The sequence below is a fragment of the Rattus norvegicus genome, chromosome 3 (genome assembly GCF_021556685.1).
Source record: "Rattus norvegicus strain SHRSP/BbbUtx chromosome 3, alternate assembly SHRSP_T2T, whole genome shotgun sequence".
Taxonomy (NCBI): Eukaryota; Metazoa; Chordata; class Mammalia; order Rodentia; family Muridae; genus Rattus; species Rattus norvegicus.
The window spans coordinates 46,978,628-46,999,483 of NC_141536.1; the positions used below are offsets into that span (position 1 = coordinate 46,978,628).

The following is a 20,856-nucleotide window of genomic DNA, read 5'->3' on the forward strand; positions in this document are numbered from 1 at the left end:
TAGAAGAGCTAAGTCTGTCATCAATAACAGATAAAATATTAAGATACCTAAGGATGAGAGGTCAGCATTTGTATGTAAATTTAATTGGTCATCAAAATAATAATAATAATAAAGAACAATGTACACACACATAAGCCAAAACCATGTGGAGAAAGAACTACAAATGTAACAGTTCCCAGTAGTTTAATTTCTGTAAAGACCTCATGAGCATTTTTATAATTACTTGTTTTTTGTTTGTTTGTTTTATTTTGTTTTCTGGGTTTTTGGAATCTCATCTAAAGGTATATGTAGTTTTTAAAAACTTCTAATTAAACTGATAATAGCAAAGTTAAAAACGTGGACTATCCACCTCTGTAATTGCCCAGTGTCCTGTCTGTTGCTAGTTGAAAATAATGGTAAATTCTGTTTTAATTTGGTAACCTCTGGATTTTTGTTTCTTGGCTTAAAAATAGGATAATGTCTCTGCACTAAAAAGTGAAGAATCAGGCAATGTAGAAAATCTCAGCCGGTAAATTTTGTGTGCTGTTCTTTCAAGGCACACTTTCAAAAAAGGATGCAAAATAGAAAACAATCCAAAAGTGTGGCTATTGTTTTTTTTTCTTCCACATCTTAGCTAATTAAAAAGACAAACCATTTTGAGCTAAAAATTAACAGTCCGCATAACACAATTCCCATATCATAACATTATGAAAAATGTGTAATGTATTTAGTCGGTTTTTTGGGGTTTTTTGTTGTTTTGTTTATTATTTAACAAACATTGAGTCAAAGACATTCCATAAATCAACAGAAAATTAGATGTGAGGAAGCTGCAACTTCTCAGACATCCATTTATATTCTTTACATTCTTCAGGTAACATTTCGAATTCATAAAATGTTTTCAACAACCAAGGCCAATTTCAAAGGGAAAGTCTAGTGGAATCTAGATGACAGAGCAAATTATTGATAACTATCGTAATTTGCAGGGATTTTCTTTCTTTATTTTAGACTGTAACTGAAAAGTTAAATTTGTTTTTCACTATAATTATCAGAAAGCTAGTTCTTTTGTTTGTTGACTGCTTTTTATGGATGCTACAGAAACGCAAATATCATAATTCTGGCCCAAACCACTTTAGCTTTACTTGCCTCCGAAAAGCAATCTCATTTAGTCTCATTTAGATTTTTTGATATCTCTACTTTCCTCTTGGAATTTGAAGAGATTTATTTCTATGTTAGCTCATGACTGTCTATTGAAAAGTATTAATTTGTTAATTCATGATTAATTGTGTTTCTTAGAGAGCAGACGATTCTCTCCTTGAATGCCATTAGCCTCAAATATCCTGATAATGCCTCTCCTACTAAAATCACATCTTTCGCACAACGTTTATACTCCAAGAGCAATGTTATCACCAGGTTACAATACTCATAATGAACATAGTCAGGACCTGGTGAAGACCCCAAGGAGAGAGAAGGCAAGCACATACACCATGCACAATTCACACTTTAATCGTCCGAGATAAAGATCCTTTGAAAATCGAGGATATCCTTTAATGGAGTGTTGGCATTCAACAATGAAATCAATCTTTTTTACCTTAAGTCTACTGCTGCTCTCCTGACTCACAATGGTTCACAGAATGGTTAAGGTTAATTCCCTTTACTAAGAACCGTCAACATGGTATTTATAGAGGGATTCATTTGCAGTCTTATTTCAAAGAGGTCAGCAGGTGCAATGCATTCTTTAAAGGAATTCTGACTCATTTCTTCAGATTGCTAGATACTGTCTTTGTCTACACAATAAGTATTTTAGACATTACAAGAATGGGAGGCTACATTTTCAACTCATAGTATTGGGAAACCTAAAAAAAATCATGAAATTCAAACTAACCTAATAACATTTAAAAACTTGTTAAATGTGGTTAGAGTGTGTACATACAGTATGCTTATATGAATTCTGGGTTTCCTTGGCATTGTTATAATTATCGATAACTTCCCTTTACTTCAAGAAGAATCTTGTTTCAAAACTTAGTTAAATAGTCTCATTAGCTATGGTATTTGGATATTCTCATCTTCATATTTTTTTACAAGTAGATAGGTTCCAATTTTGCCTGCATCATTGCTGTAAATGTGATTTTTCTTGCTAATCATGTATCCTGGACTAAAGAGGAATGAGCAGAGTATGCCTAGCATTGCTGAAGAGAAGTTTTCCTCAAATGCATTCTTTTCCTGGACTTAGTCACTAGGAATTTCAGTGGTTATAGAAAGTTCTCTTGATGCACACATGTTCAAAAGAAGAAGGCAAGGCACATGACTTCGCAATCTGTAACAGGAACTTGGACGTTCTGTTCTTTCTTTGGAGTTATTTTCTTTTTTATTGAGATTGCAATATAATTTCGTAACTCATCTCTTCTGATTTCTCTGTACAAACCCTCCCATATATACTCCTGCTGATCATTCAAATTCATGCTTCTCTCTTTATTATTTTTGTTATACTTCATGTGTGTGAAGTCTTAGATATGGAAGTATAACACATTCACTCTTTAAAATGTTATTTGTACGTGGGTTTTGTAGAATAGGTAGCAAAAGGATTGTGAGAGACAAAGGATCTGGGAGTTTGCTGTGAGATTCTTTGTGGCTCATTGCAATGTCAGAAGATATACCCATAAACTCTGACAAAATCTGAGCTAAACAAGGACAGCTAAAGTAGATATGCTAACAGGGGGCTTTAACCCTTCTTCCTCATGGGGGCACACCCAGTTAGTTATCCAATACCAAATTGGCTACATAGTTTTTTAATATCACCCAGACAAGAAGCTAGCACTGTATGAAGAAAGTAAAAAAAAACAATCAAGTTCTGGATTGGTTAAGACAGTTTGCTTTATGTTTTTAAATTGGTAGGTGATTTAAACAAATAGTATGCTGAAACTGCTCTGTGTAAAGACTGCTCAGAAGATATATATATATATATATATATATATATTCAGAGAGTCATAGTATATTATAATGGTTATTAACCATTACTGTGAATGGGAAGTGGAAGAACTTCTTTTCCTCTTCTTATTTCTTGAAAAGTAAGAAGCTCTTGCTATAACCTCCATAGCAAGAATCGTGTGTTTATGGTGTGCTTACATGTAAGTAAAGACTAAAAGCCTCCAAATTAAAATCTAAAACTATGTGTATTGGTCAAGTTTCTCTACAGGAACATAAATTTGTATTCATATATATATATATGAATATATATGTATATATATGTGTGTGTATATATATAGTGTGTGTGTGTGTCTGTCTGTCTGTGTATTTTACTGACTGTGATCTAGCAAGTCCAACAAGATCTTTCTGCCAAAGGAAGTGTCAAGAATCCAGAGGTTGTCCAGTCTATGAGGCTGGGTATCTCAGGTGGTCATCAGTGTTCCTTGGCATCCTGAAGAAGTAGCCTCTAATCCTAATTAAGGAATGGACTTGTGAAAGTTAGAGCAAGTAGGCAAATCAAGGACATGCTTCCTTCTTCAATGTCCTTTTTAGTGGCATTCGGCAGAGGGGGAAAGGTGTATCCTCGTACCTAACCTTAAAGATTTGGATTAGAATTGTGTCTTCATACTTACTTCGAATGATTCACTTTGAAAAAGTAGCTTACAGCTGTGCTTATCTGTGTGCGCTTTAGTTAATTCCAGATGTAATTGGCAGCAGTGGTGTTGGTAGTAGTAGCAGGGGTAGAAAAGATGTCAAGTTGACAACTATGAATAGCCATGACTGTCTGCGAATCCAGAAATGATTCACAAATGTTGTGCTAAGACAGAATTTGTTCGCATGAGTATGGACTGAGGTATGTCACTGCATCTTCAAGAAAGGGGTCAAAGTGGACCAGATGCAATAGGAACCTTCAACTTTGGGCTCGGAAAGAAGACAAAGAATACTCAGAGGGTGGTCATTCCCCACCACCTCCACAGCCTTGAGAGAGCGAGCCGAACTTCATGATGTCGATCTTTAAAATGGAAACTATAAAGTACCCACTTCTTTAGGTGTGGTAGAATTTTTTAAAGGAAAGATTTTTAAAAGAGTGGCGTTAGGTCCAAAGGAGACTCCAATCCCATGACCTTCAAAAGGCAGTGCAAATATCCGGAAATGAGGTCAACCTGGACTGAAGGGGGTTTTCTGACAGACAAAAGCCAGCATTTTCCAGGAACTTGTGAAACTGGTTCCTCTCTGCCAAAGGGAGTCATTTTTTACTTCTGGAAGAAAGGACATTTGTCTGCCTGGGTTACCTATCAGTACATCAAAGCACATGCTCACCTCCAGGCTCCCTCAGTGTCACAAATACCTGTTACTAATTTCAAAGTCCATGTTAAGCTCTCAGATCCTCTTATCACCTGCTCTACCTTAAACTCCCTGTAGCTCACAGGCTTCCCTCTCCTGCCAGCTACTCATTTTCCTTACAACCCAGTTCTCTATTTTTCCTCTATGCTCTGCTTCCGCTTCTCTCATAGAAGACATAGGTTTTTTCAATTGTTATAGTGTAGTTTATGCACTGGATGGAATTGTCATCTAGGAAGCTTACTGGTGAATAAACCCACCCTTTCTAGTTCTTTCTGAACTCTGGCCGGCTGGTTCAACTCAGCTGTTAGGGCTCAAAACTCCTCTCCAAGATGACTGATTCGATCTGGGGCTTCTCTTTGCTTCTCACTGTTTTGCACTGCTTGTCCTCAAATTAACTCTGGCAATTTGTTCTATCTTCTGGTTCATTCTATTTTCACCAGAGTCTAGCTTATTTTCTCTGCAACTTGTCTCTGTAACACTGTCATGGTAAAAAGTACCTCTCACCTGAACTCAATTGAACTCAAATCCACTACACTGACTGAACTCAACTTACCAACTGGGATCTGAACTGAATTTCAAGAATGTCAGAAACTCAACTGAATTGACTCTGTGCTACTTTTAAATAGCCCCTTTCCCCATCTGCTGGCATATCAGATCTCTGATGCTTTCAGTCAAATCTTTCTCTGAGTGATCACTTTGTCTGAGACTCAATTAGAAGTCACTTTGAAATGTGGCTGTATCTTTGTACAAATGAAATTTAGCTTCATTGTTTAGAATTTAAGGTGTGGACTAAGGTGCATATATTCCAGCCAGAGGGATAAAAGGTGTGTTATTCCAACTGGATCACATAGACCTAGGTCTTTGGATATGATCCCTTGTCAGCATAGCTATGTTATTGGGTTAAAATTCCTCTACACTGTATCCTCTGCTGTTTTCCCTCTCTCACAAGAAGCCCTGGCCATGTCCACTCTTCTGGCCATATTCAGTCTACTTGTACCTTTCTCTGTTCTGGATTCTTCCAGAATTCTTAACTGTTCTCTGCTGATATCTACAATACAAAACCTCATGCCATCGGTTTTACAAGTAGCAGTATATTTTAAACACTCAATATATTATAATTATTATTGTTACTCAAAATCTTAAAACCATATCTACAATATACTTACCCTAAATTAAAAACCTGTATATAAATAACCAGAAATTATTTACCTTAAACTTCAAACTTTTTAGCAAGGTACTATTTTATGTGAATGTAAATTTTTTTAAAAAATAATAAATTTTATCTGAAAAGACAAAATTCCCCTTTGTTGCTATTGTTAAACCGAGTTAGGGAAGCATTACTTCAGTTCAGAAATAAGGGGATTCGAAACAAGGGAATCTCCTTTAGTTACGTTAACATGCCATTACTATGAAAAATACCGTATCTATTGAATTATTTTTGGAGAGATGAGTATATATAGGATATCCGAAAATAAATGCAGTACCTGAAATACCTTTTGTTGTATTTCCAGGTATTCCATTATAGAGCTAACACCATTTAAAGGATTGGGTTTCATCTCCATTCTTCACATTCAAAGTACATTTTATCAGCAATTCTACAACTCTCACCTGATAAGTGCTTATGTGATTACTTTGTCTATCATGTTACACTTGAAATTGTCATTTCTGTAATAGAGATGGCGCTTCTTCAGGCATTTAAATTTATTTTCTAGCACAGAAAAAAAATCAAGATGGCATTATAAAACTCTTCCTTGGTGAAGATATTTAAAGCGGAAGCAGCATCGCTCACATTTTCAAAATGCCAAGACTAATAACAACTCTTTAATATGAAGTATTTGCCAAAAGGAAATTCATCATTAAAATTATTGGCACCTTCAAATGAGTCAGTAATTAGAATAAAATGTTGTGTAATCCACGTCGCACAAGCATTGCCATGAATACATTTGGCATAACGAGTGTTGCTAGGTATGAAATTTCTGTAGGACACCGTCTGTTCCCTCTAGAAGCATGAACTGTGAAGAGGGGCTAATGCAATTTTAGACTGTGAACCGAGCAGAGGCTGGCTAATAGGACCGTTGGATTCGAACATCATTAGTGGCTTTTCTGTGGATGTCTTCTTTCAGGGAGTAAATTCTAATATTACAAGAGCAATCTGGGAAGCCATAAATCCTGCTGAGCCTTGAATAAGTGACATTCATTATAGAGAACACCTGGAGAGAAGACCTAAGCGTTGAGTCACAGCCCCAGAGACCCAATTGCATGAGTTCCACTTGTGTTGGTTGAGGAAGGGGGCTGGGGAGACAAGGGCCTTTCCCTGTTGTCTTTGCAGTGAGTTATGTAGAAATATATGGGTAAAGCTGGTGGTTTGTCAAACATGGTGCTGTTCCTGTTTGCTTGGGTTTTTCCTTACACATTCGTGTGTTATTGATTATTTGACATCACATATTACATGTGCTACAATTTACTTTTTTTACCCTATTCATTTCCTGTGGGTTTACAACCTTGTACGGCCAACACACTGAAAGCAAGCTAAAATGCAACTTCTACAAGAAAAAAATGATAAAGGTCTGTGAATGCTTTAACTTTTAACTGGTAAATTATTTAAATAATAGATACTACTTTTAAGTCCGAATTTTCAAAATCTCTTAGTAAATTTCTAAAATGAAATGTAAAGCTGACAGGCAATTTTTGAAAGAGTTAGCTTGGTATGAGAAGGGGCATTTACTAGCCAGCTCAGTTGGAGATTCATTAAGTTGTCATTACTACCTCTTTACAACAAGATTCAGCACCAATTTTCTGTTATTTTGCATATATGTTTTTCAGTAAGTAATTGACATTAAAATTTGATGATCAGATAAGATCATTTTTATTGGTTTAACTAAAGTTAGAGGGAAGGCCATATATTATTATTATTCACAAAAATTAGGGGACAATACATTCCCTTTTGGACTGTAAAATAAAATAGAAGTACCAAACATGAATGCATCATTTTAGATACATCTATTGTTTTATTCAACATTTATTCTTCTGGAAATATGTGTATAAATAAATAATTCGTATAAGCAAGATTAATGTATATTTTTTGGTATGCCCCTTCGATTGTGCAAAGTTAGAAGCTGCAAAATATTTAAGTGTTTTGGTAATATCCTATCTTCAATAATGCTTAGTGAATATCACAGTAGTTTGGGGGCTGTTGTTATGGGGAAAATACGTAATCATTTCAACATATTTTGATTCGGCACACATTTTCAGTGAAGTGATCAAGCTATTCCTATAATGCTGTCCTGATCTTGTTTTGAGAGAGACTACCTCCATATATGCATACACAGGAGTATATTTCAAAAGAAAATTACAGATGATATATGCCATCATTTATCAACTAATGTCTCTTACTTTGGTGCTGTAGATATCCATTTCTATTTTCTACATGTGAGACTGTATTTTCTATTTTATTTGTTTTTACTAGTGGAACTAAATCACAGAGAAAAAGAGAAGAGGAGATGGAGGAGTTACAAGAAGGGGGTGAAATCTGTGATGGTCGTTGCTGACTGAGGTGTTGAAAACCTCAGGTCTCAGTGCCTGACTGGCGACCTGTTTTTGACGCCATACAGACTTTACAGTATTATTCTGTTTGACAAGACTTATAAAAAAATAAAAACAAAGGAAAAAAGTAAGAAAATGAAGAATTACCTGTTTGCAGAGACCAGTTATAAGATGAGTCTATTTATAGTGTAAGGGTGGCAGAAGAAAAAGAGATCAGAACAATTACAAGGAAGATTTTATAGATATTTTATTATGAGTAATTGGGGAAAATGTAGGAAAGACTTTGATGTAAGACTACATACAAATGTGTAAATCACATGGTCGATTTCTTATTTTCATTTTCCTGAGGGTACCCAACAGAACTGGTTAAGTGTATAGGTGTTTGGGACACAACTGAGCTAGTCTGACCACTCATATCTCTCGTTCCAGTCTTACTAAGAAAGGCAATTAGCTGTATATATTTTAGAGAATTTTAAGTAAGTAAACTTTAGCCAATTATTATTGTATTATAATTAATATCAATTGCCTAAGCAGTAGAGGTTCTTTATGTTTACATTTCCCACATTTGCCCAAAGGAGTAGCATATGGAATTGAAAGACAAAATGAATGAGTGAGTGAGTGAATGAATGAGACTTCTTATAGACACAGTCATTGAAAATGCTACAAATACTTTCATTAGCAAAAAATGTTTGTGCCTGGTCTATTCTAAAATCATTTTCTACTTTTGTGCTATTTCTTCTAGTCTTTAACAAGTACTACCACAAGCGCTTTCAAAATGTTAAATGTTGAGTAGAGAAGGCCAATTTTGAAACATATTACCAAAATCTCATTTCACAATTCTCCTAATAGGGATATGGGAAGGAATGTCAGGGGATGTGGGAAAGGTGCCTGAAGGGATTTAAAGAACACCTTTAAAATGAGCTGAGATTGATGCTGTACAGACCTTTCCTTAGAAATGGGGAAGTGTTGAAGGATGAAGGAAGAGGTGCTGAGAGTTTTCCTTGGGCAAAGGATCTCAGTGGGCACTAGGGAGGAATGCTAAGGGTCACTGAGGTGAAGAATTCAGATGCTAGCAGTTACCGAGTATGACTGACTAAAGATGAAGAAAATAGGAAGTGTTTCAAGCAAACGACACTTTAATAAACTCAAGGTTTCCTTTAAATAACCATGATAGGTTTTCAGAATTTGTGTAATCTTTCCAGGAAGTAAAAAGCTATTTCGTGAGAAAGGGAAAAGAAGAACACCCTCGTGCATGGATTTTCCTCCTGTTGCTGACTAACCAGACAAAAGATATACCAAAGTTTAAATTGGTTTATAATGTCTAATCAACACTTCAGAAAATTTTAAGAATAAAAGAGAGCAAATCTCATAATTATACAATTTTAGTCCTACACTGCTACCTACATTCCACTGAATTTAAAAGTACCAGGTAGAGATTAAATTTGTTCAATAATAGAGCGCTTACCTAGGAAGCTCAAGGCCCTGGGTTCGGTCCCCAGCTCCGAAAAAAAAAATTTGTTCAATAAATCAAGTTTAAATAGAAAATAGTTAGAGAAAAACACTTTCTGGTGTGAATCAAACCTAGTATATGTATCCTATATATAATCAATCAAATCCTTGATTAAGAACTAAAATAAATGCATGTAGCCTATAACAGTATCTCATCTGGAGGCAGTGTAATATAGCCCATAAACTAAGATAAGTATAGCGTGTAAATCTCATGTTCCCTTGCTAGGTGCTCATTAATGTTTTGTGTAACTTCTTTTAATCACAGGTGAACTAATTTGAAGAATGGAATGATATGATACTATTAACTCACAGTGTTTCCATGGTAAAGCAATAAAGCAACTTTCATAAAACACCAGACACAGAACTTCTGTTCAATAAGTGTTAGTTCTTTGATGAAAAATGTATTTCAATAAAAGGCCTCAGTCCACACCTGTAACCATCTGTAACATCTGTAAGGCACATCCATGTAGGTTGATGCCATTATGCCAGTGAAGGCAGGTACAGGATTGAATGAGTCCTGTCATTAGGTGAGAAGGAAGGATGGGTAGGAGAAAAGTTTTAGAGAGGAGGAGACAGGATCAAGAGGAGGAGAGCAGCCAAAAGAACATGGCAGCAGATGTTAAGATTTCTTGCTGCACATTTATGGGTTGTTATGACTATTCGTAAGGGATGGATGTGTACAGGGCTTTATTCTGTTTAGATGAGCAATTATTTCTTATCAATTAGATCAGAGGTTACTGTGTTCTTTCATGTGGTGAATTAATTTAGTTCAAGGGAGAGTGTGATGGGAGGACGCACTAGGCCCTCCATGAAATTGGGATGTATATGCCTGGCACGGTGGCAACCTGCCTTGGGAACTAGGTGGGTAGAGAGATTGCTGCCTGGCTCAGGGAGTAGCCGTCAGCAGTGTGAGATGGAGTGGAGCTTAGCAGGTGAGAGGCTTTGTTGACTGAGGTGAAGATATCTCACAGATACAATGTGTCTCTATGGTGCCAACACTAGTGTGGTATAAAAGAAATCATCTTTTAGTTGTACCACAACACATCCACTCTGCATTCATTTGAAACCTTGCATCACTAAAGATCAACTTTTAGCATATTAAATCAAATGTAGGGTTAACGAAGATTTCTCAGAGAAAGAAGAAAATGTTAATGTATGCAAGGAAAGAGAAATAGAAATTTGTTTAAAAATTATTTCCTCATTATAAATCTTTTTATGAATTTAATATTGAGTTTTTGCAAATAGATTTGATTTAAATTTATATGCTGTTACAGCAGTGTCAAATTCTTCTCAAGTATTTCAGAAGAAAACTGAAAAGTAGCACTGTGTCCCAAGAAACTTGACATACCCACACATTGTATCACAAGAAACTGTGTCACATTGTGATTTGAAGGCGTCTTTCAAATAGCGAATAATTGTACAAATTATCAACACCATTCCTTTCTCTTTGTCTTTGCAAATCTCTAGCCGTCAGCACCTGCCACTGCTGATTTTATCCCTAAGGAAAAAGTAGTATGAAATATTCTACCAAGACTTGAAACCATTGTTTTCTTCAATTAGAAGCAGATGTGCTTCTTCACCAGCGGAAGAGATCACATGGGGCTTCCTGAGAAATGAGTGTTGTTATAGAAACAGCACATTGTTTTTTCAATTAAAATTAAGACAGTTTTATAGAATGTTCAGTTATGATGCCGGGCATCTAATACTCAGTTTTCTTGAAACTTAGGTAGGACAAGTGAAAACTTCACTTTAATTATTAGAAATAGGGCACAACAGCTAACCATTGTTAAGACATCATGGTTAAGAAGGAGGAAATAATAATCTGAATAAATTATTAATAATTATTTTTTGGACTTTATCTGTTCAGTATTGCATAACATTAGTACCAAAGTGTCATTACTCTTAGACAATCTCAATAAATCACTGAGCAGAACTGGGTGTAGTGGTGTGCCTTTACTTTCCCAACACTCATGAAGTTGAAGCAGGAGGATTTCAAATTTGAGGGCGCCTAGGTTAAATAACGATTTCCCGGTCTGCCTGAGCTACAAAACGTAACTGTGTCATAAAAATTGATAATGATAAACCATATATAAAATTCTAATATTGAGAATACAAGTAGTTATTAGAGATACTATCCCAAACAAAAAAGAAATCAAATAAGAAAATTACATAAGATAGCTGTGGGTATGGCTCTTAGAGATTGCTGGAGACAATACTGAGTCATTGATTGGTGGCAAGTGATGGGAATAATTTCTGGTAAATATTTTCTTTACTTTTCATTCTACGTTTGCTAGGTATAAAGTTATACATTAAAAAGCAGATTTCATCACTAAAGTATTAAATCATGTGATCATGAATAAATTGAGGAGAAAACTACCCTGAAGGTTATTTTATATGTGACTTTTGTAAACCAAAATATCATACTTTGCCCACCAGTCAATTTTCCAACCTTTATTACCTTATGGTATTTTTTCAGCCTATATTCATTCTTCAAAAGATATTTATTAAGCACACACTTGTGGCCAGCATTGATCCACATTTCTGAGTCCATAAATCAGGAAGATTTAATATTTTATGGTAGTGTTCAGAAAAATAGATAAATTTAATGAGCATAACTTATTGTATGATGCAGCCTAGTCTAGAATTTATACTGGAATCAAGAACCAAACACCTAGGCATCCAGTGGAGTGAACTCTGAAGGAAATCAGGAATAATCAGAAAAATTTCCTTCCTTCCTCAGAAGGTTTGTGATAGTCAGAAGGTTAGAATGAAGGGAAAGGCTAAAGAGAAAATCTTCTGGGGATTTCACACAGTCTTGGGTACGTATTTACATACATACATACATACATACATACATACATACATACATACATACACACATACACACACATACATACATACGTACATTTAAATATATATGTTTAAACCCTGCAATAATCAAATATGTTTGAAGCATAAAATTTGTTAAAGAAACAACCTTGATACTTAATCCAACTAACTGATCTTCACTGAATGCATTACAAACAAGGAACCACGTCACAGATAGTGTTGTGGCCAGGATACTTAGTTTTTTTTTTTTTTTTTAAAGCTGTTATTTTCTAATATGTATGAGAAGAGGAAATTAAGGCAACAAGAAGGTAAATTTTGGTAGGTTAGCCATAATATTAGAGATGAAAACTTCCCTTGTTTTATGTAAATATTTCCCACTTGAAAACCCTATTAAATTTGATTTTGAAGGTCAACAAAAACATTGAAAAAAAGCCTTGAACTTTATCCAGAGTTTTAATGAGTGTAAGTTTGGAGCCCAGGGTCTTACATAGGTGCACTGAGCAGTGAGGAAAAGCTGCTAAGAGCTTGGGACCCGTCATCAATTTTGAACACTGGGATCTAACAAATGACTCAGTGTCTCTCGTCTCGGTGTTCTTTCTATAAAAGGTGGATAGTAGGGCACATATTTTTATGGAATTATATCCTTTATTTAATGTATAAAATTCACTTACAGTGATTCTTAATTTCACTAAGACATGAGTGTGATTCATGTTTCGGCAACAGCCCTCTGATGGCAATGTGAGAATCACAGTGTAAAGAGGGGAAACAATACTTCCCTGCTTCTGATAGTGGGCCATGCAGACTTTAGTCAAAGGACTTGACCGGCATGGAAAGCAGGAGAATTACTGTGGGATATTTGTTGACCAACAGTTTAGATAGAAGAGAAAAAAATTAGAAATGATTTCCTGGCTTCTGAATAGAATGGCATTATGAATAGCTCAACTCAGTGCTCCATGCTACAACGGCTATCTCAACGAGCTCAACTGTCCTAGGTTTCCCTCAGAAGTTGACTGCAACAGACCTAGTGTCTATTTATGACAAATAACCAAAACAAAGAACAGAGCAAACACAACCCCTTCGACTTCAGGAGAAAAGCAAGCTGCTCTGACTATCCTACTCTGTCCCTTGAAATTGATAAAAATAACCAAGAAGTCATTTCCCAAGCCACCAGAAAACACCGTGTCTTTTGACACCAGTGATCAGGAGTGATCAGGAGCACAGAGCTGGAGCATGCAGTGCCAAGCTAGGATCAGACCTCTCCCACCTTCAGGACCTTTCGGTTTCATACAAGGGAATAATGAACTAAAGTTTTCCAATTGTGGGAGGACTACTTTTTCAGAATGGTTAATTTACAAAGAGATACAATGGATCAAGTATAAACTCCAGAAGGCATGCGGTGTTAGGGGAAAAAAACGTATCTGTGAAAGAAAATGAATTTTAGAATCTCAGATATAACAATACCTTATGGGATAAAAGTATGGAGAAGTCAAGAGAGAGAAAGAAAAGAAATCCCAGGCAGCACACTCCTTGGAAAACTTTCCTGTTGCTTGAATCACACACACACAAAAACTATATTTCTATTTCTGTATTTAAAACCACCATCTGCATCTCTACTACACAATCCAAGAATTAGAAGAGCTGAATACATTATGTGCATAAAGCTTATGTAAAGCTATTATAATAGTTATTTCATATGACTAAAATTTTACCAAACCTCATTACTTCCTTAAGACGTCATTATAGCGTTCAAGTGACAAAGTATGATTAAAAAAAAGTATACATTAATGGTTATTTTAAAGTTGAGGGAGAGAGGAAGATTAGTAACTGACTCTAAATGTCATAAGGATCCTACCTTTGTCTTTGTTTATAAACAACCTCTTGAAAACATCTATGGTTTAGAAATTGCAAGTGAACTTTCATTTGCTCTGTCATACAAATGCCCTCAAAGCATACACCACTCTGTCTTCTGTGTACAAGTAAGTAACATGTCACCTAAGAGAGGTGAATCCCTGGAGGGGCCTTCACTCTTACTTGCAGAACAAAACCTTTTAGATCTTTCTGCATAGCTTGCAGGGAAGAGAAGCTCAATGTTAGCAAACCCAAGACCATTTTCAACTTCAGTGGAATTAAACATTGCCTCTGGAGCTCTGAGCTGATCCGTTGAGGACTTTCCTTAGCTACTTCCAATTTTCCAGTTATTCAAAAGCAGCACAAAGTCAAGACAGGCAACCCCATACAATACTGATTGGTTGATAAAATTTTTGACTGTACTGTGTCTAGAATCTTAATGCTAAAATCATGAGGCTCCTTTAATTTCACTGAAGTTTACTTTGGTTTCTCCATATTCTTAAAGTTGCTTAGTGACTTGTGCTATACACGTAAATCGAGCTGGAAGGCTGTGCAGTGCTCGACAAGCTATTTCTACGACAGGATGAACCGAAACTCAGGTAAGCAAGTAAATTAAAGTAGAGCCAATTAAGCTATTGTTTTATTTTTCTTATTCCATCACCTACAAGCCACAGACAAGAGAATAAATATTTTCTAGTTCCCAATCACGACCCCATTTCTAGGTATGGTTTTTTTTTAAACATGAAGGTATCACAGTATTAAAATCATGCCCACCCTTATATAAGCCTCGGTGTAATTATAGTTTTATATAATTAGAGTTTCATGTCAAAAGATTTACAGCTTTATCACCTCAAGCAACATTCAGAGCTGCCAAGAATGATTTATGCAATAATGACTTAAACTGTAAAATAGAATTCTCAAAGGAAGAGCTGTCAAGTGCTTCTACTTCAGATAAGTGGGGTTTTAAGAGTTGATATTCGGGTAAACAGCAAGCTCAACTCTACCTAGAAGAGTCACATACGGAGCAAGGATAGGAGGTACAGCTTCTCACTGAAGCGTGCGGCACACGGTGCTTCCACTGGGGCAAGCTGATGCTTCTCTGGCTTCTGCTCAGCAAGCCAACGAGCCACTTCAAAAAACAAGGCTTCAAAAATAATGGCTTGATTCTCAGATATTTTGATGCTTAAGAGTACTTTTGCTGATCCATCATTATTGAATAGAAAACACAGACTATAGCAGCAGTTCCTAACTTTCTCATTGTATTCATTACACTGTATTATTAATGTGTGTGTGTGTGTGTGTGTGTGTGTGTGTGTGTGTTACATAAAACATTGAACTGCTGGTTTGATAATAAGTAAAGGAAGCATTTACTGAAAAGAATCAAGAGTTAAGAAAATGAACGATCAAAGTAAATCACCTCAGTTAAAAGGCATTAAGGAAACTTTATGAATCAAACCAATGGGGGTTGGGGATTTAGCTCAGTGGTGGAGCGCTTGCCTAGCAAGCACAAGGCCCTGGGTTCTGTCCCCAGTTCCGAAAAAAGGAAAAAAAAAAAGAATCAAACCAATGAACATGTTTCTATAGTTTGTTTTTTTCTGTCTGCTTTTAGAAAAATAAGGTGGCCTGCAGCATGTCAATAAGAGGTGAGACTATCAAACATGTGTGTCTCATGAGCCTTCACTGATTTTATAGGTGTCATGTGAATAAACAAACTCTCCAGGTTAAGCCAACCACTAGTTTATTGCATCCAAAGTGGGGAAATGTCTCTCTATCTTAACAGTCTCCAAGGGGATCGGACTCAGTAACTTTTCCCTGGAAAATTGAAAAAAAAAAAAAGAAAAGAAAAGAAAAAGAAACTGAGTTCATCTACTTATTTCCTCTACCAGCTAAAGCTAAATAGACAGTTTCTTGCTAGCACTAAAGAGGCCCTGCTCCTTAGAAGTGTGTCACACCTGAAAAACATCAGTAAAGGCAAGATTTGCATGAAAAAATTGACATACCTATGCTTCCACAAGCTTCCAAACAAAAAAGATTCCTTGTACTACATTCTCTCTCTCTCTCCCTCTCCCTCTCTCTCTCTCTCTCTCTCTCTCTCTCTCTCTCTCTCTCTCTCTCTCCCTCCCTCCCTCCCCCCCCTTCAAATTTCATATAGTTAAGCAAACCACTCAGACATAAATTGTCAACGGTCAATGCATGGACATCTTTACTATAGGCTTTGTAACCAACAGGTTTGTACTTACAAATAAAATTCCTCTTGAAAACAGTTCTGAGCTCATTTTTTAGTTACAGTGAATAAACTGAGGAGTGTCAGAAATTCCACATTTTAGTTACCATATAATAGATACAATTCTTGTTTTAAACTGAAATTGTACTTAGTTCCTCACTGACTTATTAAGGGCAGTGCTTTAACTTTTTCAAGTTGAAAACATCCTGAAGCAATCTTGAAAATATACCGACTATGGGCTGCCATGTCTTAACCACAATGTCGACCATGTCAACATCATGTGGTACAGCCAGAGAAGAAATGACTTCCATTTCAAAGAAGTTCTTACAGTTTCAAAAATCTGATTTCTTGGCATAAAGTAGGTAAGAGGTAAGGTAAGGTGCTTTGTGATAACCTCATACAGCGATGTTTCGAGATGATGCAGCAACCAGGCTAGTTACAGTACACAATGCTACTGATCAGAAAATAAGAGTAAACGGAGAAGAACTTAAGAAACAAGCTCTGTGCTCTTTGATAATCATAGAATTGCTTCCATTCCCGAGCGATGCAAAGTTATACAAACCTGTCTTTCAGTAATACTTGGGTTGCAATTCCCACTCAAATCAAGTCCATACAATGGAAAATTCCAGTAATTAAGAACTGTACATTTCTTACTGTGAAACATTTAATTACAAGAAAATTAGACAAAGAATTAACCTTCCTTTCACTATTTTTTTCTCTGTAGTTTTCAAATAAAGAGTCATAATGTGGTGAGCCTATAGGATGGCATACATTACCAAACTTAAGGATTTTCTAAAACTCTGAAAAGATTCTCCTCAGCTCATTAATTTTTGAAAATAAAACAGAAATAGATGATGCAACATTGGCAAAATAAGTTACAGTGTACTTTTTTCTACAAATGGTTTACTAACTTGGCAATTTACATGTGCACATGTGATAGTATGTCTATAACTTAAAGTGAATTATATAAGTATTCATATGCAGTAACATATTTATATTCAGTTATTTATATCTGAATATATGTGTGTGTGACCATGTATGTGTGTACATGCATGCCTCTGTGTATTTGTGTGTGTGTGTGTGTGTGTGTGCATGTGTGCATGTGCATTACAGTGTAAATGCATGCACACCATTCCCAGGGAAAGGCTAGAAGAAGGTAGTGTGTACTTGAACTTAAAATAATAGACTTAATTTTAAATGCTAATAACTACTTAACAAGATCATATTAATAACTGTACATTTACAAGAAAATTAGACAAAGAATTAACCTTCCTTTCACTATTTTCTATATTTCTTACAACAAGTAATGTCTTCTGTATTCCTTGTTTTATAACAATTGTATGAAACCAAGTTTAGTTGCTCAGTTGTAAAGGATTTTATAAACAGTACCTAATCTTTAAAAACAGATGAAAGGAACAAAAGGTACCAACAACCAACACTTAAAAAACCAAGATACACTCATCACCATACCAATTTTCATTTCAGATTACACTGCTTCAGTGAACATGCTTGGTAACATGTTCAACTGCAGGCAGATAACATGTGCCCTCTCACACTATGCATAGAAAAATGCAAGCAGTGAGTTACTAACCCTCACATCACTCCTTCGAGAAGTGTCAGGGATGACTTATAGCATTTTTGTCCTTGGTGACATTAAGTTACTGCACCTCTACAAAGTTCAAACAAGGTATGCTTACACAAAGAAGAAATTTTTCCTACTGGTCAAATAAGAACATGCATACTTCTTGGATACTAAGACTTTATATTTTAAAAAAAATCTGTCCACTATTAATTCTATGAGACTTTGTCTGCATATGAACTTTCGGTAATTGAAATTTCACTCCAAGGGAATCAAATAGAAGGAATCCTAGCTGGATTCACATTACCATTCTTGTGATAGTAGGTGACCTCCACTTTCCTCTCCTCTGACCCCAACAGCGCCTGGGCAATCTGGGCAATATCATGCCTCTTGGTCTCAGGCCCATGGAGAAAGTCGCAGGTGCATGGCTTCTGCATGACATCTGGCCTGGAGAAACCTGTCATCTCACAGAAGCCATCATTGCAGTAGATGATGGCACAGTTCTGTACTCTGGCATTTGCAATGATAAATTTTTTATCTGCAACAAGAAGATGGTAAGACATCTTTTTAAAATCTTCCAAAAGGTTCTCGCAAACAGTAAAGCAATTTGTTGCATAATGAGGGTCTGAAATGCAGTGGCTTCCCCCAAATCACTTAGACCTTTCCAAGAGAATTACAAAAATCACAAACACACACACACACACACACACACACACACACACACACCTCTACAAATGTCACATGTGAGATCTGTGGCAATACATGATTTAATACAAGAAATTAAGAAAATTACTCTTCAATTGCAAGAACAGAAATTTCCAATTTGTTTAGTTCTCAAGCTCTTTGAGTCCCAGGAGTTCCTGGTGGACAGACAGACAAGCAACTTGGCAATGGGTAATTCCAGAATTGCATTTAATTGAATGATAAAAATTTCTTAAGCCAGAAAATTAAAAAGTCCTGTAACTGCCAGGCTTCTCACTTCAACATTGACTGGATCTTAGAATGCAACTTTCTCAAAGTTATTCTTGGATTTGGTTTTTCTTGACTTCTGTAAAGAAGGCGTATGTTGTATTTTTTAATACATGCTTTTATCTTTTTAAGACAATTATCTTTAGCAATGAAACCACTCCACATTTAGCAACAATAAATAATGTAAAATATTCACACTTTCATGACGCTCAATTTCCAAGATTAAAAAAATCCAATTACACAATATAACACAGTTTTTAAACTTTCTGTTTGGAACAAACTATAATATTGTATAATAGTAGATATTTAAATACAAATCACATTAGGTGTGATAACAAGTTATATTTGCTATTTCCAGAAAGAATGTGGAGCAGAATAGAGAAGTTCATGTTGTACACAGACAGGTACCAGATCTTCCCATCACTAAATGCAGTACTGGAAAAATGTATAAAGCAGGCAACATGAATGCATGCTGAGGTAGAGTTAGTGCAGAATATAAATAGACAACTACAGGATTTTAAATTATTATATTTATAGAAAATAATTCCCGGTGTTTTGCTTACATGAGTACATAAGATTTCTCTACATTCATTCTCTGTGGGATTCATGGACTGCCCTTTGCTTTTTACATTTCTACACCTTATATTTAGGGGAGCGACAAAGAGACACAAATATGTTTTTTTCAGTAGTGAGCTGCTTGCACTCAAACCAGTTCACTGCTCACCGAATTATTCTTTGGCGTCTATTTTCTGTTTCCGTACAAAGTTCAGTTTTAAGAGTCAACTAATGTCAAGCAAGCATCCTTGACATCCCACAGCCCAGCAGTTTACACCACGAGAAAACACGGTTTGCATAGCCATTTGCATCGATACTACCATTTACATGCTCTTGTTTGGAGCCTATAGTCGTCGGTTCTGCTCCTGACTTTAAAAAGTCTGCCACAGAAAAGGAGCCTTATAATACAAGCCCATGTTATACCAGCACGTTCCCTTTAAGGTAGTAGACTAGTAGGGCATGAAGTACCAAGGCAGATAATGGAGCAGTGGGAGAGGAGGATCAAATTGCCTTGTACAATGGAGTCCATAATATAAAATGTAAATCCAAATTAATATTAGAGAGAGAACACTCCCTCCCGCCGCCACCCGAACTGCCTGCCTGGCTTTCCCAGTCTCTAACTTGACAGCCTGGAGTTGTCCATCCCTCTAGCTTGGAAGCGACGGACGCCAAGTGGTCTACCAAAGCCGAAAGCGAGCGACAGGAGAGAACAAACGAACTTACTCTGCCCTTCAAATTTCCGTATGATGGTCCCCAGGAAGGTGTTTTGCGGTGCCACATGCCCCCTGCGAACAGGCATGTTGCCCGGGTCTTCGCCGAGCGCTCCGAGCTCGGAGTTCTCCCGGGATGTCTCCCGGGCTAGAGCCCAGGCCGGCGCGCAAGCCGCTCTTTGTGGCAGCGCATCTTCTTTGGGGAGCAGAAATCTCTTTCCATTAGCACCACTTCGAGACACCCGCGTTCCCCGCCGAAGTCCAATCCATCCCGCTCACCTTCCGGAGGGGGCCTCGCACCGGCCTGCGTCGAGTGAGAGGCTTGGGGGCGGGGAGGGGAGGAGGCGGGGTGCGGGAGGCGGCGGGGGAGGGCCGAGGAACGCGGGGGGCGGGCTGGGCCGGGGTGGCGGGGCGGGGAGTCACAAGGGCAATCGATCTGTTTCCTCTTCTCCCAAACAGCGCCAATTTCTCAGTGCAAATGGGCTTAATCTGGCTGTTGCCCAGAGCCCAAAGGATTGCTGGTGGGCGGGGGTGCGGTTGGGTGGAAGACTTGTGCGCCTTTTGCAGGAAGGGGAAAAAGAAAAGGAGGCAGGGTGGGGGGGGTTGACGTTTCTGTCCCCGCCCTCTCCCCCTACACACACACACACACACACACACACACACACACACACACACACAGCCTTTATCCTGGGAGCTTGGGCGCCACCACAGCTCGGGTTACTCAAGCGTGCCTTAGCGGAAGGCAGCCAAGAAATCTCCAAAACTCAGTGATAAAACAGCTACTCTGGGAAGGTGATCTCCAC

The 20,856-nt window shown here is 37.0% G+C and overlaps 1 protein-coding gene across 1 annotated transcript in view; it reads right to left on the reverse strand.

Moving 5' to 3' along the window:
* The window catches only part of Kcnh7 (potassium voltage-gated channel subfamily H member 7), a 479,251-nt gene extending 458,927 nt beyond the window's left edge, over positions 1-20,324 (reverse strand). Inside the window, 2 exon segments of the mRNA NM_131912.1 lie at positions 18,127-18,357; positions 20,067-20,324. Coding sequence (NP_571987.1) covers positions 18,127-18,357; positions 20,067-20,142 — 307 coding nt within the window. The 5' untranslated portion in view covers positions 20,143-20,324.
* Between the last annotated feature and the right edge of the window lie 532 nt (positions 20,325-20,856).